An 18,872-nucleotide genomic window follows, 5' to 3' on the forward strand; every position below is an offset into this window, starting at 1 on the left:
GAACACTAGGCTCTCTTAAAGTAGTAATACCAGCACCTAATTAACATCAAAATGTTCATGGTTTTATAATAGTGTGGTATTGTTATCAAAATGCCGATGTAAAAATAAGGGCTAAAAAATGTACTGTACTCAACTCAAATGTCAACACGTTATACATTTACTGTATATTACCCAGCTAATAATGTATCCCGAGACTTGTCAATTTGTTTTCAAACCCAAATAAAAGAGGTTGAAACTATATTTCACTGACAAGTGATCACAAAGTGTAAAAGTTAACTTTATGTCCACAATTTACTTTTAATGTAAACCGAGGTATAATTTTGAGATATTTATATGGACAGCTGAGGTACAGCTATTGTACTAGTAACTCACATCATGTGGGTAAATAACTCAGCCCCTTGTTAAGCTTGTCAATAAACACTGAAGTAAGAAGCATAAACAACTTGCTTGGATTAAAACTCAATACTGTCAAGATAATAGACAAACTAACAATCCTCCAAAAATTTCAAGCAATTAAAGAATCTCAGACCCTCTGTTCACTTAAAATTCCAAGCACAAACCTTTTGAAATCCTGATTTTTCCCAGACTGCCACGTGCACTATCTCCTTACAAGTGAGCGTTAACTTTTATACCTGCTGTGAAGAATCTGTTCATGCACATCAGTGTGAAACGCTGCAGCTCAGACTAATCCTGCAGCGATTATTACAGCATGGTTATAATCTCACACGGAAACAAAATCCTTGGCTCAGCGTCTTCTGCTTTAGAGGGACACTGTCATTGCATACATTTAATTTAAATCAGTACAACACACTATGGATACTAATAATTACTTACATATAAATAAATACATCCACTAAAATCATTGAAAGATACAGGAGACAAATAAGTCTGTGTAGTGCATAAAAAGGACTTCCGCTCACATCATAAATATCTGTATAGAGATTTATTCAGGACAAACTGGATACAGAATCAGGATACTATAATTTACAAACGTGTCGACAGAGTTCACTGAGCTCCAGCACTGGGTGGAACCCACTCGTGAATCTTCTTGCGGGTGGTGGAGTATGGAACATACTGCTGCGTGCTGCCACTCACATTGATTTGGTGCACCTCCGCCAGGAACTTCTTGGGCTCTGGAGGATGTGTGGTAGGGGGGTCGTCCGTGATAGAATGCAGCCAGCGATGCCTGAGCAGAGGACAGAAAAAAAAGAGCAACATTATTTTCTAATGTAAACTTTAAAATGAGGCTTTCATTGTTTTTACCATGAAATTGCTCATTTCTCAAGTGTTTCAGTTTTGTATGTAAAACTCTATCCAGAAAAGACAACAATTTCTGCCCATGTTGCTTCTGCAACTCGCATATAAAATTTGTAATGTCACAGATTTTACCATTCGGCCGGAACCATACTGCCATCCACCTCCCAAAGGGTTTTCTTCCCGTTCATTTCTGTTGTGTAGATCACCCAGCGGTGACGTCCTGAGCACAGACAGACAACAAAGTGAACCAAAGGGCTCCTTTAGGACCAAGACACAAAAACATTTAAGTATTTGTCTGCGAGTAGAAAACAGTGACATTGAAATGTTAAAAGTCCAGAAATGTGCTACAGATATTATCCTGACTTAATACCACACATGACTCACCAAAGAAGCTCCTTTCGTCCTCATAGTATTTGTTTCCATATTTATCCACGCCAACCAATGTTCCCGTCTTCACATCATTCACTCTGTTAATTAAAGCAGGAATCAGCTTTAATTAGGTATCGTATACCTAAATCAAGATGATTGATAGTCTGTGGTATTGAAAACATTTTGAAATTTTGAACGAAATTTGGCGTTTAAGTCCAGTTGCACGGAGCTTTCCCAAATTTCAACCTGATGTTTTGTTGTTTTGACATTGTTCAGCGTTTGCTGGATACCCTTCGTTGGCCGTGAGCATGCTAACCCAGCTTTGAACAAATAATACTATTACAACATGTCAATAAAAACTGACAACGTTAAAATATGGTAGATTAATATTACCGGTACTTTCACTGACCTGAACAACTGAAGGAAAAAACCTCGGACTCCGCCATGACCTCTCAACTGTCCCACAGCCCTACGGACGAGGTTAGCGTACTCCGCCATTTTGAGACGGAAGAATTACTGACACGGACCGTTCATCATTAAAAGAGGTCCGACTCTTACGCATAAAGATACCAAAACTGTAGTTCCGTCAACATCATTTTTTTAGTAATGGTTTTATAATGGTATTTGCATTATTACTGGCAACGATACAGGGACTCTTGAAAAGAAATGTTATATGCAAATAATGTATTTTGAAATTGTCTATATGTAATCATAAAATAGGATTTCCCTAATAATTATAAAATATATAGTTTTATGTGCTATGGTGTCAATACCTAGCCAAAAAGCAAAATGTAAAACAGGAAATTCCTTAAAGCAACCTAATGTATTCTGACAGATAATGCACACCTCAATGAGACCTCAGGAACTCTTGTTTTGTTTTGTTTTTTTTTTAAAAAAAGACAGCCTCTCAGTAGCCCACACATTACCCTGCTGACCCACAAGGGTGGATGGAACGGAGTCACAGCTCGGGGAGATTTGGGGTAAATGGAGCACAAAGCCCCAGTAAAATTCAAAGCTTTGGCATCATGAGTCACTCATTAACATTTTTTTTTATCCCTCAAAAAAACTGTCAGCTCGAAGAGATCCTAGATGATAGATGAACCTGACATTTGAACGATAGCTTCCAACAAGTATCTGTATTTAAGTTACAACATTGAGGCTCGCATTCAAAGCTTTTAACAAAAACAGGGAATTACCACAGAGACCAGATAGACATTATATTTATTTTAATAAAAACTGTTGCCTGACAGTTCATCATTGCTTATACTAGACTCTAACTCTGATAGAGTACATGTTAGCAAATGCTCATCATTAACGTATAACAATGAACAAATGCATGCTTGGTAGCTCCTGGCTAGCACTTAATCAGCCTGCTGCATTTTTATACATCTTTACTCTGAAGTTGTTGAAACATGTGATGAGACAGTAGCAAGGGGATCATAATTCTGTTAGTACAGAAGTAGGATTTGGGTTTCTTTCACTGTGAAATCACCTCCGGATGGGGTAGTGCAACAGAAGACAACAAACCAGGCCTGCTACTGTTGTTAAAGCTAAAACCCAGAGTACCCTGGAAAAAAGGGAATCAACATTCAATCCAGATGCTTAAATTTCCCTATTTAGTGGACTTTCTTGATGGAGCACCTACGTTATGATACAGTATCTCATCAGTGGAGCTATAAGGCACATTTTCTGAAAAATCAAAAATGTTTTTGATCATCTCCCAAAGCCTTTGCTCATTTAACTTGATCTTTGCATAGGCAGAATTCTTTAAACTTTTTAAAAAGAAAAGTATATTTCCTAAGAAACCCTGACTCCTAAAATAAGCCTAAGACTACACTTTTCCAGCATTCCATCTCTTTATAAATATTAGCTCTTGGCTGCAACAAGGCAATGGTGTTTCTCATTGAACAATTACAGTTTTACCCATTAAAAATTTGTAATGGAATAGACTAGCTAACATATTATGGGGTGGGGAAAAAAAGGCATTTCCAGTTTTCTCCAGGACGCTGTTTTTTTTTTTTTTTGGTTTAAGCGATTTGAGTTTCACTTAAAAGAAGATAAAACTCCAAATCAATGACGGAAATGTTTAAAACACAAAATTCCTGATTTGTCATATTGAAATCCTAACTTACGATAAATAGGTGACACATATTTAAGATCATAGCACTCAGAAACTTTTACGAAGCATGAATAAATTTGTAAAAAAATAACAATAGGCCTAAAAACATCAATGTGCTGAAATGGTGGAGAGATGCGTTGAATTCCTTCATCCTTGTGGTTAAATGTGGCTCCCAGACTCCCGAGAGCTAAAAATATCCCTGAAACTTCCTGTGTCACTTCCACACACACTTCTTGACTTGACCTTTGACCCACAGCTGTGACTATAAGGAGACACCCCAGACAGATGCCGCTGAGTCTCAGAGGGTGACACAATATATTTAGAAAAAAGAGAATCCAGGTCTTTGGTAGAAGCAGTCTGGTTGCAGCCCCGCACAGTTTGAGGCACTCTGAAGTGGGGTCATGTTTAAAATAACAGACCATCCGGAGTCCTTCCTGAGCTGGTGACCACTGACCTGAGGTCAGTTAGGGGTCATAAGTTGTCCATGATTCCAAAGCTAAGTTACTGTTCTAGAATCATTGCCTCTTGGAAGGCTTCAATCCACCTATAGACAAAAAAACACAAATTTTGTAAAATATCTACTATTTGAAAGTAAAATCATTTTAAAACAAAACGGCATTAATTGGTCACATCTCATTTCATATTTACAGATGAGATTTACAGACACGGCGAAACAGGTTGGATGAATAGAAGTTTGATGTCAGAATTATAATATTCGGGTACCTTTGTGCTGTTGGGATGTCATCAGCTTTAAAAATGTAAAACAGCGTATTTTTGTGATACAACTTGAACTGCAGCTTCTGAGCCGGGCCGTTCTTCTCCTCTCTCAAGAAAAAACCCAGCAAAGGTTGACTCTCCAAAGCGGCGACATCCTGAAGGGCAAAACAGGAACTCAACCAAAATGCCAGCTGGCTGCTCAGTAAATATTCTGCATAAATCACAAGGTCTGAGTACCTCGCTGGCAGCGTATGTGTAGAGCACTTTATTCTTGATGACAAACCAAAGCCTCTTCCAGTGCTTCTTGTTGCCTTTTGACCTCTGCAAGTAGCCGCTCATGGAGGAATTCTCTGTGTTGGCAGAAACCTGAAAAAAGCAGCACGAGATGGGATGAATTTAAGTAATTTACCTCCCCGTGTGAATGCAAAGCTGAATGTAAAAGGTTGTTTTCCTTGCCTCTTTTAGTGCAGCAGGAATTTTCTTCTGTTTTCTTGTGAAGGAAAATGCTCCAGATTTGATGGGAGAAACTGATGTAGAGGCACAACGACTACCTAAAGGAAACACGACCTCAAAGTGTCATTTCAGCAGTTGTAAAATATACAGATGTAACGGTCTGAGACAATGCAGATCTATGTGTTTATTTATGATCAACAGGCCTCCTGGTACAACTGAATACAAGCAAAAATGAAGTTTTGAGCACAGGAAAGATTGGATTTAATAATCAAAATTCATGTTGAAATGCTCTTGTCTCATCTAATCTTCTTAACCACTTTATCCCTTTTGGGATCACAGGGTATACAACAGGCAACGGCAGGGTCCCCCCCTGGATGAGCTGCCAGTTCATCACATGAGCAATTTGGGGTTTGGTACATTTCTCAAGGGTACCTCAGCAGTGCTCTGAAGGTGTTCTGGCACCTTGCCCTACCAACAGAACACCTTCCATGTTTTGTCTGCACTGGGGCTTGAACCAAGAACCCTCTGCTTCTCAACCCAGGTCCCAACAGGTCATAATGATGTTTACTTACTGTTTTCCTGCAGCTTAGCAAAGCAGTGATCACACACACGCGCTGGCTGGTTCTTCAAGTACTCCAGGTAGTACTTGTTGGCAGAGCAGGCCTGACACACCACCTATCAAAGACATAGTACAGCAGTCAGGGGAAGAGAACATTAATAAATGGTGGGATGGTTGAGCCGATGTTGTGAGAGGGGTTGAGACCTTGCCACAGGCGCGGCAGTGATGCCTCCTCCAGGTGAGGGTGAACTCGCAGGTACAGATCATGCACATGGTGGCCCTCAGGTCTGGGATCCAGATAGGAGCCTTCGCACCCAAAGGGGCACTGTCATCGACAATGGTCTCCGCCTATGTTAACAGGTAAAACTTAACAAAGCTGCAATCAAGATGATTCAATAACAGATTTTTAGATTTACCTCCTCCTGACTTTTGCTGGATATGAAGGTTGTTTTTTTCTTTGTGTAGTCATCTATGGCCTTGGCGATGGCCTCTAGCCACTCATCCCTCTCTGTAGCTGAGCTGGGAGTGACGAGACGTGACATCATCAACTACGGCAACAAACAACGGCTAAAGCCTACATATGAACAGTTTGACTGCTGACCTGGCCGACAGAATGAAGGAGCGCTCCACACTTTCGATGTTTAGCTCATTCTGATAGGCCTCCTGGCTGGGTTTACTCACCTGTAAAACACCAGGAACCAATAAACAACAGGTTAGCAACTAAAAAATAACCACTAATGACCAATGTTCTTACTACAGAAGCTGAAGTAGCTTAATTGAGAGGGGATAAAATCTACATAAATGTAAGATGCATCTATGGAGCCAAAAATGAGGGTTTGGATTTTTTAAAAACACTAACCTTCATCCCAGCCAGAGAGAGCACACTGTTGAATTTATACTGGCCAGACTGGACCGGTGTTGTGTACATGAGTGCGTCATTAAACTGGAGTGATAAAGAAACTCAGATTAAAAGAGGAATGAGGGAAAATTAGAAAGAAACGTGTCAATTTCACTCACCAGGAAGAACATCCGCGGCTGCATAACCTTCCTGGACAGCTTCATCAGAATGCCTTGCTTCAGAAACACCTGCATAGTGGGAAATTTGGGTCAGAACTGACTATATTTAAACAATTTAATAATAAAATAAATAAAGAGAACAAAAAAGAGCTACATATCTTCTCTACTGCCTTGCAAAATACATTTTGGAATGCTATATTCTGTATTACATTAGGTCTCAATCAATCTATCACCACTGAAAGGTGTTGCAGGTGAAGGGATAAATACAGTATGTTTACATGGACACGAGTGGTTGAGTACGGTAGTTAGAACATATATATCTGCACTAGCCATCATGTTACCACTAGAGGGCAGCTGCTGCCCACAGTACTGAATGTACAACAAAAACAACAAGAATACTGTTAATCATTTATTGTTAAAAAGTTAAAATAGATTTTCCAGGGCTGATTATTGCTAGACAATGGAGAAGCACGCAGTTACAAAGGTAAGTCACAAGACGTGAGCTTTAGACTCACCCTGCCTGGCTGAACGATTTCATGATGGCCGTTGAGGCTATACTGAATGTGCATCAGCTTCTGGAAGTTATCCTGAAACACAACATCATGTAGAAAAGGTGAGGAGAATATCTAGGACTAAGAAAGAAAAAACTTTTGAAAAATGAAATAGGACGTTACCCCCTGCTTCATGATATCATTAGCATGGTTGGCCACCTCCTTCACAATGCTGAGGGCAGCTATGTGGACAAAAGATTTAAAAGGAAACAGCTCAAATCAAATCAAATCAATCTGTATTTATATAGCGTCTGTTACAATCAAAACAGATCAATTCTTTCTGTACACTTTACAGACAGGAAACATAAAAGGGGATTGTCATACCTTGTGTGTCTTTGTAATCCTCTGAGTCTTCTGGAAGGTTCTTCAGATAATCTGGAAACAAGTTTCAATTTCAAAGAGGAGAACACTGCAAATGCTATTGTTGAGGCTTCTAAAACGCATCAGCCATGTTAAATATGCAGACATTTGTAGGACAATACGAGTATACATACTTCCCTCTGTCCTTTAAACTATAAACAAAGAAATAAAAACTAGGTGTTAAATGTAATACAGTACCTTGAAAAGACCCCAACACTGATAACGTCAAGGCTGGAATTACGTTTTGAGCCAACGTTTTACTTGTGGAACAGAGATGGGAAGTTGAAGTGTGTTTGTACCTGTGAGCAGCAGCTGGTACTGAGGGATTCTCTGCACCGGTTTTAAAAGGTAGTGTTTCAGAGCCAGGCTGGCGCATCTCGGACTCATCTGAGCCAAAAAGGGGGAAAAGGCAGTTAAGGTTGTGATTTGATGGCTGTTACAGTTGGAAAGCTACAATTAGCTGAACTGGGATGTCTCCAAATGTCTTTCGAGCAAGGCGTCATGTATGAATCCACCTCCGGGAAAATAAGTGTTCACATAGGTGTCGGTTGTTAGTGAAGTAAAAAAGGAAAAGGGGGATGTGCTTTACCTCAAACTCCCTGACAACTGCAGCCAACGCCGTGTTTTTCCTGCACTGTTCGTCTAACAGAGCCACGTTGTTGTCAAACTGACGGATATATGTGGAGTACATCTTTAAGTAAGGCCCCTTCTGGACAAAGATGTCAGACAGCCTTTGGTGATCACTCCTGGAATCAAAACAAGCATAAACAACATTTTGAGGCTCTGAAAAACAGTTGAAATAGTTCAGTCATTTGACAAATTGTTTGCTTTTGACTATTCAAGCTAACAGCAAATCAGGTAGTTTAGAGTTTTTGGAGTCATTTAAAGTGCTCATGTGTTCATTTTTAGAAGCTAATGTGGTAAAAATCTGACATCAGTGGGGTAAAAAAACAAAATAATCAGCAAACTTCAACAAATAAACTGGAAGTAACTCATTTGTGAGAATAACATAGCAAGAGTTATCCCTCGAGCTGTCTAGTAAAATGGTTAATTGCACTGTAAAGTGACAGCATTTACAGTAAATCAGTTAAACCAGGAAGCAGCCCTTTACAGCCCAGAGATGACCACGTCAGCATTTAACAGACTCAGAAATGGTTCTAACGAGTAGCTTTGAGTGCGGCCGGGGCGTGACCTGGTCAATCGTCCAACAAAACTTGTATAATCGCTATCGGCTGAGTTTCCCGATGACCCGAGTCAAGATTTGAAGGCGTTAGCCTTTTGACTACGCCACAGAGGTTTACAAACAAGATCTCTGCTCTAATTCCCTCCAGGGTCGGTAAAAATATGGCCACAGACACCCCCGAGTGTTATGTTTAAATAGTTTTTTAGTGCTGAGGTCAGGACAGAGGCCTTTACAACTGAGCAACAGGAAATGCTCATTCAACCACTTGACCCAGTTTGTCCAGCAGGCTAAATCTACAGCAGGAGGCTCAAGTTGCAGCTCACATCATAAACCTTTGAATTTGTAGCAACATCCCCTCAGGAGGAATGAGACTGAACTCTGAGTAGGTCAGATGAGGATGTGCACTTTTTGAATCAATAAACATAAGAGTTATTTCTTCGCATGGCTATATTTGTTTATCCTAACTGAGTCAAAACTGTGGGGCCCAGACCATCAAAAATACATTTCAGAGTGAATTTGGGTTAAAAACTGAGACATCAGTTGGTTAGTGTAGAGGTGAGTGACAAACTGAGTAGTCTTACACCTACACACTAGCTTGTTCCACTATTTGGTGATGGACAAGCAATATTTGTGGAAATACTCATTAATTAGCAGAAGTGAATGAGGGTTGTGTGTGTATACCATTGTGCCACTCTCTCCTCCAGCTCCCTCAGCAGGTCTTTGTTGAGCTGATACAGTTGTGGTAGGTAATAAAGTATCTGGTTGAGGATCCGCTCATCCACCACTGGCTTCCCATTCTGACGTGTCGCCTTAGCAACAGCATCCCGAAAGTCCTGTGGAGAGGTTGAACGAAGAGAACGAAGGTAACGAAGGTTGTTAGAACTAAACAAAAAGACGCACATGCACATTTGCACAGGGTGAGAAAACATGTGACAGTGTAATCGCAGCTGGTTATGACCTCATAAATGAAACCCTTCTCCACGCCTACTCTGCGTCTAAACACACACACACATAGCTGAGACAGCACTCTTGACTTTGTCCATGGTGCCAACACACACATCCACCTGGAAGGAAACAGTGAGGCCATGCAGGATTATAATGTCCTCGTGTAGTGTGTTCTTCCTTACACACACATGTATACACACACTAACCGATCAACAAACTAAAGACCAAATAATAAGAGGAGCGTTGTGACGATGATAAGACTTTAGGGACTTTGTATCACATCTGCTGGATACCTCCTTGCGTCTTTGTATACTATGCTCACAATCATTATCACACACACACTCACAGGACTATCTATGGTGTGTGTGTGTGTGTGTGTGTGTAGGTCATCTCTGTGGCCTGAGGAAACAGCTGTGGAGCGGCCAGGCCGTCCGAAAGAGAGGAATGCAATTTGACCTCTTTTCTTGGACAGCCACCCCCATCAGCCACAGACCCATCCTCTAAACCAACTCCGAGGTTGTTTCCCTAAAGATGCATTTGAGGTGGACCCCCCACGCTCTCAGTTTTGAACCCGCTCACCTGGGAGTTCCCTCAGTGCAATTTGCTAAAGAGAGTGGAGCGCAGTCACATGACCGGCCCCATTTCGCCCACGTCATGACGGCAAACGGATGCCAGCCTGTCACATGGTTCCTGTTAGGCTTGTTTTCATTCAAGAGCAAAGTGTGTGACTGGTTGACTGTTGAAACAGCAGGCTGGGAACCAGACAGGCAGTTGGGACGGACCAGGGTAAAGTTTTAATATTATCGGGGCAAACATGCAAAGTTTTTTCTCAATAACAGCAACTATGCAAAATTTTTACTGGCTGTTATTAATATCCGGATTGAACTTAATTTTTATGACAGTAAGAAACCAAGAAAAGATCTAAAACGGAGTTACTAATTTATTTTTTACTGAAGGACGCCACTAAAAAAACCCTTTTTGATTCTGCCAAAACTTGTGGCGTTCACCTTCTGCTGCTCCCGTAGGTGGAAAAAAAATGCTTTGAAACTGATTCAACTTTGAAAACTGTCAGCTGCACAATTAGCACATTAGTCAACTCCAAAAGGACACAGACACAGAACCAGCCAAGAAATCACGAATGTGACTCCATCCTTTGATCGCCATGCAAAACAAACACTTCCTGAGTGATTAACCATGTTGGCAGAATGGTCGGGTAAATAGGACACTTACTATGTGAAGAAGCTTCAGGACATCCACAAATCTGTTGGAAAGAAACAGGAGGATGTGGGTCATGTAGCTGATTCGGGCTCCTTGGGGACAGCGGTGACAATTACTCACACTTTCTCAGAGCTCATGATCTCCTGGGCGATGTGCATCACCTTCTTCCTCCTCATCTCATCTTGTTGCTGCAGGCAGGAAAAAAACAGAAAACATTCATTGTAACCAACGGCGAGAGCTTTGCCGGACTTTGCCTGATCACTTACAGGCTCGCTGCAGATCACCATGATCAACCCTCTCGCTCAGTAAAAGCACCCACGACAACATCCACAGAGCAGCAGCCCCAAAAATGTCTTCACCCCCTGTCTTTCTGTTGATGTGTGTGGTCATGGGGCGGCTTCTCAATGGCTTAATTAGGACGGTGGCTGCCCCCCCCCCATCCCCAGACTGAAATGTCCTCCTAGTCACAGCGGTGCCTACATGTATGTGAGGTGCTGACAGTATCGTGACAGGGTCACAGAGGACTAAAGAAAAAAAAACGGAGCTATTCTTGAACCTGTAACCATTCTGCGTTAGCTCAGCCCCTCCCCAAACTCCAGCCACTTCTGAAAGCTGCAAAAGGCGACAAACATGCTTGCCAGCGAACACGTGCGCGATCTCCAGGGGCTGCAGTGACATGCCGGTCAGCGGCAGAGATACGAGGCTAATCTCGACAACGACCTGATGACTTTACACGTTGGCGTCGAGCTCCATTTTCTCTGGCTAAACGATAAGAGACGAGCGCCACACAAACACCTGAACTCTGACAGCCACACATTCAATCTTCATCACTGGAGAGATCTTTTTAAGGTGCCTTCTTTCCATGACCCAGACTAACAGCTAATAACCTTCTTTCAACTGTGTGTGTTAAGCTTCAACCCTTCTGTCATAGCAGCACCATGATCGAGGACCCAAATCGGTCCCTTACACTGTAGCCTAATCTACACCTCTTCAAAGACCTTACAGCTGTGATTGGTCTACTTGTCGGCCACGTGCTTCCTTGTGGATATCCATTTCATTTCCTGTTGGTCATAGCGGCATAAACGAGGAACAGGTGAAGAAATGAATTTAAATATGTGTATGGTGCTTTGTCAAGGCGGGAACGTTGACCTGGACATCACCAGGTGAACGCACAGAAAGGCTTGGAAGGCTAAAAGGTCACCATGACAACATAATCAACACAGAAATTCAGTATAGCCATAAAAACATAATTTATCAAACAGAGGGCAACACTCCCCATATCCTGCTAGAGCTAAAATAACAGGCAGTAGTTTTAGTGTACAAGTACAAGTAGTTCTTGTACAAAATATGAAACAAAGTGTGCGTACACCTTTAATACCAGATATCAGAGTTAGAGAGGGACAGGATGGTGTTGAAACTGCGGACAATCATGGACAGTCCCTCCCACCCCCTCCATAACACAGTGGACAAACTGAGGAGCAGCTTCAGCAACAGACTCCTGCAGCCTCGCTGCTCTAAGGAACGCTACAGGAAGTCATTCCTGCCGTCCGCCATCAAACTGTATAACTCATCCTAACCCAGCCAATAGCAATAATTGTGTAATGCTTATGTTGCAATTGTATTTCTATTTTATTCTATATTTATGTATATATGCTTATAATATGTATATATTATATTATGTATATATTATATATATATATGCTTATAACGTTCTAATCTTGTCTGTATTTATTTATTCTGTTTCTATACTTTGTATAGGTTGCTACTACAATTCAATTTCCTCACGGGGATGAATAAAGTACATCTTAATCTTAATCTTAAAAGCAGAATTTTGGGAAGCAATCAAGCTGTGGTGCATGTCAGAGAACTCAGAGGGATTCTGCACTGATGTGAACCTAAAAATACTGCACGGCTGCATCAAAACTGCATATGTGAAGTTTAATCAGTGACAATAATTTGCATTTCCTTTTGCTTAAGGATTAACATGAGATCTTAAAACCGGTCTTGTCAAGTCAACTGAAGCTATAAATAGATGATTACCTGTCGGTCTGCCTCACTCAGGTGCTCCTTGCTGGAGGAGGAGCTGTTGTCCTCTTCTTCGGAGCTGTGGCTCCCCTCCTCCTCCTCCTCCTCCTCAGAGTAGATGTCCTGCCCCAGCCAGCCGCTGCTCGCCATGACGGACACAAAAAGGCACAAGACAGTGAGGTAGTAAATGACAGAGTGAGGTAGCAAGGGAGAGAAGGTGGGAGAGAGAGTGTTTGTTCAGAGTCAAACCCTCCCATAAACAAACACGAAGCACCATCTTGACTGGGGTTTTTGAGCAACACACTTAATCTTCCAGTCATTAGACGCTCCTGAGTCAGGAATAATTCACATGTCCGGAAGACAAAGAAAGTGAGGTTCACCCCCTGATAGCATCTGTAACTGTAAAACCTATTTGTTGCCACAGAACTAACACTGAGAAGCCTTCTACATTCACATCAAGATCTGAATATTGACTGAAAAGTCAGCCATCTTTTGCTTTAATGGAAGACATTTGCAAAAAAAACCCAAAAAACACATCACTATGTCACTGTTATTTAATAGCTTATGATCCAGTTGTTTACACATTATATGGATTTGTATTTAAAATAATACTGATATTCAATGCATCAATACTGCCTACTCTTCTTCGCTTTATTTGGTTTTGGGGTCATGGGGGGGTGCTGGCGCCCGTCCTGGCTGCATGTGGGCGAAGCATACATCCTGGAATGAGTTGCCAGATCCCCACAGGGCCCAATATAAGCGTTTGTGGGTTCGGTACCATGCTCATGAGAAGCTCTGAAGGTGTCCTGGCACCTCCCCCTGCTATCAGAACACATCTGAAGTTTTGTCCTCCCCAGGGCTTGAACCAGAACCCTCTTCTTCTCAGTGTTTATCTGAGAGTAACGTGCTTGGCCTCACTTGGATTTGCTCTCTGAAGATATCGTCTGCCAGTTTTGTACAAGCAGCAACACGTGTTTCTCACCAATGTTTGCGCCGTCCTGTCCGTTTAAGCTCAGTTTAAATATGGATTAAGATCACAGCAAGAAGACTTAATGATGTGATTCTTTCCCCCTCCGGTGCCGCTGTCATCTCCTTTTCTCTGTGGGCTGTCTGAGGGCTCACAGACCTCATAGATGTTGCGTCCTGGCACAAACTCGCTCTCATCAGCAAGACTCGGCCGTCGCCACTTCCTCCTTTCTCGCCCACCAGCATTAAAAAACAAAATCACGACACTCTTCCTCAGCTTCTTTCCCTGTCGAGGTTTCTCTCCAGTGAAGCATTCCAACACATGGGGTCAGATATGGAGCGCTATTTGTTTACAGCCTGTGGCTCCTTTCACAAGCTGCTCGGATGGCTGGGGAACAGGCCAAAATCACTCGTTCCTTCTTTCTCCTCTCTAACATCCTAATCAACAGATTTAGGACAAAGGGTTTGTTTGATTGATTCATTCCCTGATCCTTGGTGAAAGCAGCCAGAACTGTGCTCCTGGTGCTAAAGAACACTTGAACTTCACATGGACGTGCTGCACCCACTCTAACCAGTGGAAACATCCCTGTTGTGGTCTTTTCTTATCGGAGCTGTGCAATGCAAAAATGTTCATCTTTTCAGCTATTCTGTGCAAAAAGTGCAAATAAACTAAGACAGAAATAAGCACAAGCATCCATGTAATGCAGGAATGGCAGAACATAACTATTAGAACTGAGATGATAGCCAGTTAAAAGCACATTTCCCTGTGTTGCTTGCAAACAAATCCCTCTGCACAACATAGAAGGAGAAAAATGGAGTGATAAGGTTAAAAGTGAGGGTGGACAGCCTGTGGAGGAGGAGGCTGGTGGTTGCTGGAGGTTTATTTTCCCTGTTCTAGAGAGCTGTGTGGCGTTTCTGAGATTCTCAGACATTTCCTGTGGTGGCCACTGAAAATAACCCACAGGAAAACAGGCTGACCTGCTGCACACCGACGCTCCTTTTCAGATTTGGGGCCACAACGGCTGATGTTCACGCTCATGTAAACACAAACGACCCATGTTACCTGCACGACCTGTCACCTCCAGATGAGACGCACATCGGCCACAGCTCCCAGTAGCAACCCTGGGTTCTCTTTCCTCCCACGCGCGAGCAGACAAGCAGCCATTGTTCATCACATAAAGTCTATTTTGTTAAAACTTGGAAGTTTAGCTGATAATTGCTGTTTAAATATTTCCATCTACACACCATCTTCAACCGCCCGTTTGAGATCATTCAGCAAAACGTAAGATTTGCAGCTCTTGTGTTTGAAATTCTTTACACAATTATGAAAATAAAATCATAGAAATAGGTAAGGGTGGACCTTTTTAGGCACAAAATGAGAAAATATGATTACATGGGGACATAATTGACTGGAATGTTGCATTCCAGCCGGTGTTAATTAGGGAACTGTCTCTTTCCACTGTGTTTATAAATGTAAGACATTCGTGTGACACGTGTTAATTGTGATTGCTAAAATCCCTTAATTGCACTGATGATTTACAGAGATCAAGAAGCTTTTTACACAAATTATATCAAAGCTGACTGAATTAGATTAACCTAAATTTAGTAGGTTTTTTCCCCCTTCACAAACAGTACAGTGTGGAATGTTGATTTTATCAGTGCTGTCTGACTGTGACCAGTTTTTACCTTTCGTACTCGTGGTCCTGGTATTTGTGGTAAGGATCCTGCACCTCATAGATGTCTGAATCGGCTGCTTCCGGGTCATGGGGCCAACCCAGTCTGGCATTGTGAAAAGGGAGGTTCATGTACTCTGGGATCTCCTCGTACAGTGGAACGTTCTCATACTCCACATCTTCCTCCCCATGAATGTCACCCTCCCCGATGCAGCTCTTGGGCCGCTCCGTGCTTTTCCCCCCTCGGTTCGACTCTGTGCTGGTACAGTCCAGAGACTGGCCTCCTTTGGCCAGGAGCTTTGGCAGGATCTTGACAGACACCCTGAGCTCCAGCAGCTTTCGGAAGGACAGGTTCCTCTTTTGAGAGTCCGTGCGGGACACCAGGTCTGCTGTTGAGAAGGACTGTGCCCTCTGCTTACCCCCCAAAGCTGGAATTCTGCTCTTTGGGGGCACGCTGTTCCTGGTAGGCGTCTGCCGGTTGAAGAAAGTAAAGCGCCAGGCTGTTTTCTCCTGAGGTGGCGCAGGTAGCTCCCTCATCGGGGTGTTGGCATGTGGAGGTGCAGGAGGGCAGATAGAGGGCGGAGGGGGTGCTGGAAGACTGTATCTCTGTGGTTTCCTGGGAGGGGCCTTTGGCGACTGTTGATCCTCAGCAGAGAAGGCTTTCCTCGTGCCGTCAAGAGGAGGGTGGCAGCCCAGTTTGATCTGTTTGGGGAGGCTGTGAGTGACTGGGTAACGCTCAAAGTCACCGTACCCGTCCTCTTCATCATCATCTACACGGTGCTCTGCCTCATCTTTGCCGCAGCCCACAGTCTCATTTTGTGACAGTGGGGCTGTAGAGTAGGATGTGCTTTTGTCATAGATGGAAGGAATCTGGGCCGACCTTTGAAGGCGAGGAGAGAGGGAGGTCTGTCGGGGAGGTGGGGTGGGTGCATCGCTGTCCTCATCTCCTTCATGTGAGTCTTTTGGTGTTGCCGTGTCTTCACATACATCCCCTTTGAGGTCTTCAGCCTCTTCAGAAACCGCCAGCCCAACAAGCTTCACCTCAACCTCTTGCATCTGTTCTCTGACTGCCTGATCGTGGGTGCTGCCCTCGACGCCATCCTGCCTCACCAGGGTTGGCTTTTTAAGCTTGCGCGGTTGGGGGACCGGGAGAGGCTTACTTGGGGCAGCAGGGACTGGATGGTCAGCGTTTAACCTGGGAGCTGATGCGTCGCTGATGGCTTCACTGTCTTTTTCTACCTGAAGGGGTTCCGAAGTCTGAGGAGAGATGCTGGAGACAACATCACAGGCTGATTTACAACCTGTAGGAGAGATGGAAGCCTCAGTCTGTACGTCTGTATTTGAAAGATCAGGCTCAACAGTAGCGCGTTCAGTATGTTTTAAAGTGTCTGGTGTGTTCTCCTGAACCTCCTTCTTTGCCAGGTGTCTGTGCCTTTGAGGTTTGTCCCTGGGCTTTTTGCTCTCTCTGCTACCTTCGCACTTCTCCCCCTGATGTTCTGCTTTCTCTTGAGGCCTTGTCTCCATGACTTCGGCAGAAACCCCATTCTGCAGCAACTCTTTGTGCAATTCAGGTTTAATTTCAGTCGTATTCCCATTTTTCAGATGCTGGTGACACCGAGAAGAATCCTCGACCCCACTGGGGCAGGTTGGGATAATGTAATCCAATTCCCATTTGTTAGTCTCAGATAAAAACCCATTTTTGGAGTTGAGAATTGATAGGCTCTCTTCTAAAATCTCCTCCTGCTCATGTGGAAGGATAATGGGATCACTTGGCTTAGGCGGTGGGGGCGAAACGGGAGGGGATGAAGCGCTGTACTTGGGAATGCATGGTTTGGGGGCAACAGCCGGTTTTGTCCTTTTAAGAGTGGAAGGGGATGGCTGGGAGACTATCGAGGACTGGAGGAGAAGACCCGGTTTGGGAGCGATGGGTGGGGGACAGGGTTTGGCGGTAGCTGGGAGCTTAGGTTTGGGAGCTAGTGGAGGTTTCTTCACACCTGCAGGCAAAGAAAAGATTTTTCAGAAAATCCTGGTACTGACACTTCCTATAAATAATGAATCTTGCAACACCAGCATCAAACATGATTCATCCAGCCCTCCTAGAAAATGACAGCTGCAAGCTTTGCTATAATCCAGGGTCAACAGGTCACCTGGAGGCTCAAAGAGTGCTGGAGGGTTTATGTTAAAATGCAAAATAAATTAGGGAATGAAAACTGAAACCATGAAGAAAATGGTGGATATTAACAAACATTTTAGCAATACTTTGTCTTCTAATCGCTCAGTTATTTTCTGCTTTATTTTGCTCCCATATTTTTTTAACAGAAATGTATTGCACCGAATGTATTTATACAAAGAAATAAATCGATATAAACGCTGAATCTGCCCATAACATCAATATTTTTTTATACCTTGGCTCTTTGGGCCGACAGAAAATAAGTGGAGTCAGCGAGCGGATGTTTGGGGAAAGGAGAGGACGGAGCCTGGTTCAAAAAGCACTTAATATAGTCACTGGTCGTAAAAACGTTGCTATTAAGGTGGTGTGGGCGATTACTAAGTATTTACATCCATTGCTAACAGTTCTTTTTTCAATTCGGCAAAGTAATGTTTGTAAATTAAGCATGCAATCCCCCAGTGCTTTCGCTTTATTACACAGCACTATGGAAATAATCGCTGTGTTATATTTCGTGCAAAACCGATAAAACAAATGTATGTATAATTTCCAATCTGTTGACGAATTCTGCAACTTAACTAGATGGAAAAATTTAAACAAGTTACCATGATGGCTCCATATCAGGTTCGACAGCAGGACAGATGTTTCAAGACAAAGGATTTAACCCCCCATTTGCACCAGAGCTTGTAATTCTAAACAGTGTGGGATGTTTTGGATTTTAAGCAATGGTGATGTGTTAGAAATCGCAAAGTCTGAAGCTTGAATGGTGTTTTTACGAAACCTAGTACGAAATGCTCTTAATTCATTGCGATTGGGGTAAAAAAAAATAAAACGGAGAGCGTTTCTGTCAGATGTATCAACGCTAAATCTTAGCTATTTATTTTAATTTCTGCAGGTAAATTCGAAAGTTTGATTACTTCAACTTTAGAGGAATAGAAGTCGCTCGCACAGCAGAATTTTGGCTAAATTAAGTTAGCTCCCCCACGAAACAAACCTGTGCTCATGACTCCCGACTTGGTTCTTTCTCCATGAGTAAATTCGCTTTCAATGGAATTGCGAGAAAATATGTGGATTTTCCTCCGTCGACACCATTGCCAGTTTTAGATTCTATTCTAGCAGGACATTTATAGATCCATCAGTGGTGTTCCTTGTCTCTCCAGCGGATGCACGGATAAAATCTTTACGCTAGTTACTTTTCCATTTTCCCGAAGTTTTTCAGCCACGGTGCTGTTCTCAACAATGTCAAGTGGAATATAGCAGAACAATCTTTTTCCGTTTAGACTTGAAAAAATA

At 42.8% G+C, this 18,872-nt stretch overlaps 2 protein-coding genes across 2 annotated transcripts; both read right to left on the bottom strand.

The window, feature by feature from the left end:
* Nucleotides 1-928: 928 nt before the first annotated feature.
* On the bottom strand, nucleotides 929-2,194 carry ndufa12 (NADH:ubiquinone oxidoreductase subunit A12). The gene is made up of 4 exons (XM_057022369.1): nucleotides 2,036-2,194; nucleotides 1,642-1,724; nucleotides 1,390-1,477; nucleotides 929-1,186 (listed from the first exon to the last, which is right to left on the bottom strand). Exons 1-4 carry the CDS (start codon nucleotides 2,122-2,124, stop codon nucleotides 1,006-1,008), a joined length of 441 nt encoding a protein of 146 aa, XP_056878349.1. The 5' UTR covers nucleotides 2,125-2,194; the 3' UTR covers nucleotides 929-1,005.
* Nucleotides 2,195-2,830: 636 nt separating this feature from the next.
* fgd6 (FYVE, RhoGEF and PH domain containing 6) lies at nucleotides 2,831-18,815 on the bottom strand. The gene is made up of 21 exons (XM_057022242.1): nucleotides 18,574-18,815; nucleotides 15,426-17,406; nucleotides 12,789-12,912; nucleotides 10,869-10,936; nucleotides 10,761-10,791; nucleotides 9,267-9,418; nucleotides 7,992-8,148; nucleotides 7,702-7,789; nucleotides 7,367-7,417; nucleotides 7,166-7,224; nucleotides 7,007-7,078; nucleotides 6,492-6,560; nucleotides 6,334-6,417; nucleotides 6,076-6,155; nucleotides 5,891-5,993; nucleotides 5,679-5,822; nucleotides 5,488-5,590; nucleotides 4,919-5,013; nucleotides 4,700-4,828; nucleotides 4,469-4,617; nucleotides 2,831-4,289 (listed from the first exon to the last, which is right to left on the bottom strand). Exons 1-21 carry the CDS (start codon nucleotides 18,581-18,583, stop codon nucleotides 4,247-4,249), a joined length of 3,792 nt encoding a protein of 1,263 aa, XP_056878222.1. The 5' UTR covers nucleotides 18,584-18,815; the 3' UTR covers nucleotides 2,831-4,246.
* Between the last annotated feature and the right edge of the window lie 57 nt (nucleotides 18,816-18,872).

This window comes from Takifugu flavidus, chromosome 22 (genome assembly GCF_003711565.1).
Source record: "Takifugu flavidus isolate HTHZ2018 chromosome 22, ASM371156v2, whole genome shotgun sequence".
In the NCBI taxonomy this organism is placed as follows: domain Eukaryota; kingdom Metazoa; phylum Chordata; class Actinopteri; order Tetraodontiformes; family Tetraodontidae; genus Takifugu; species Takifugu flavidus.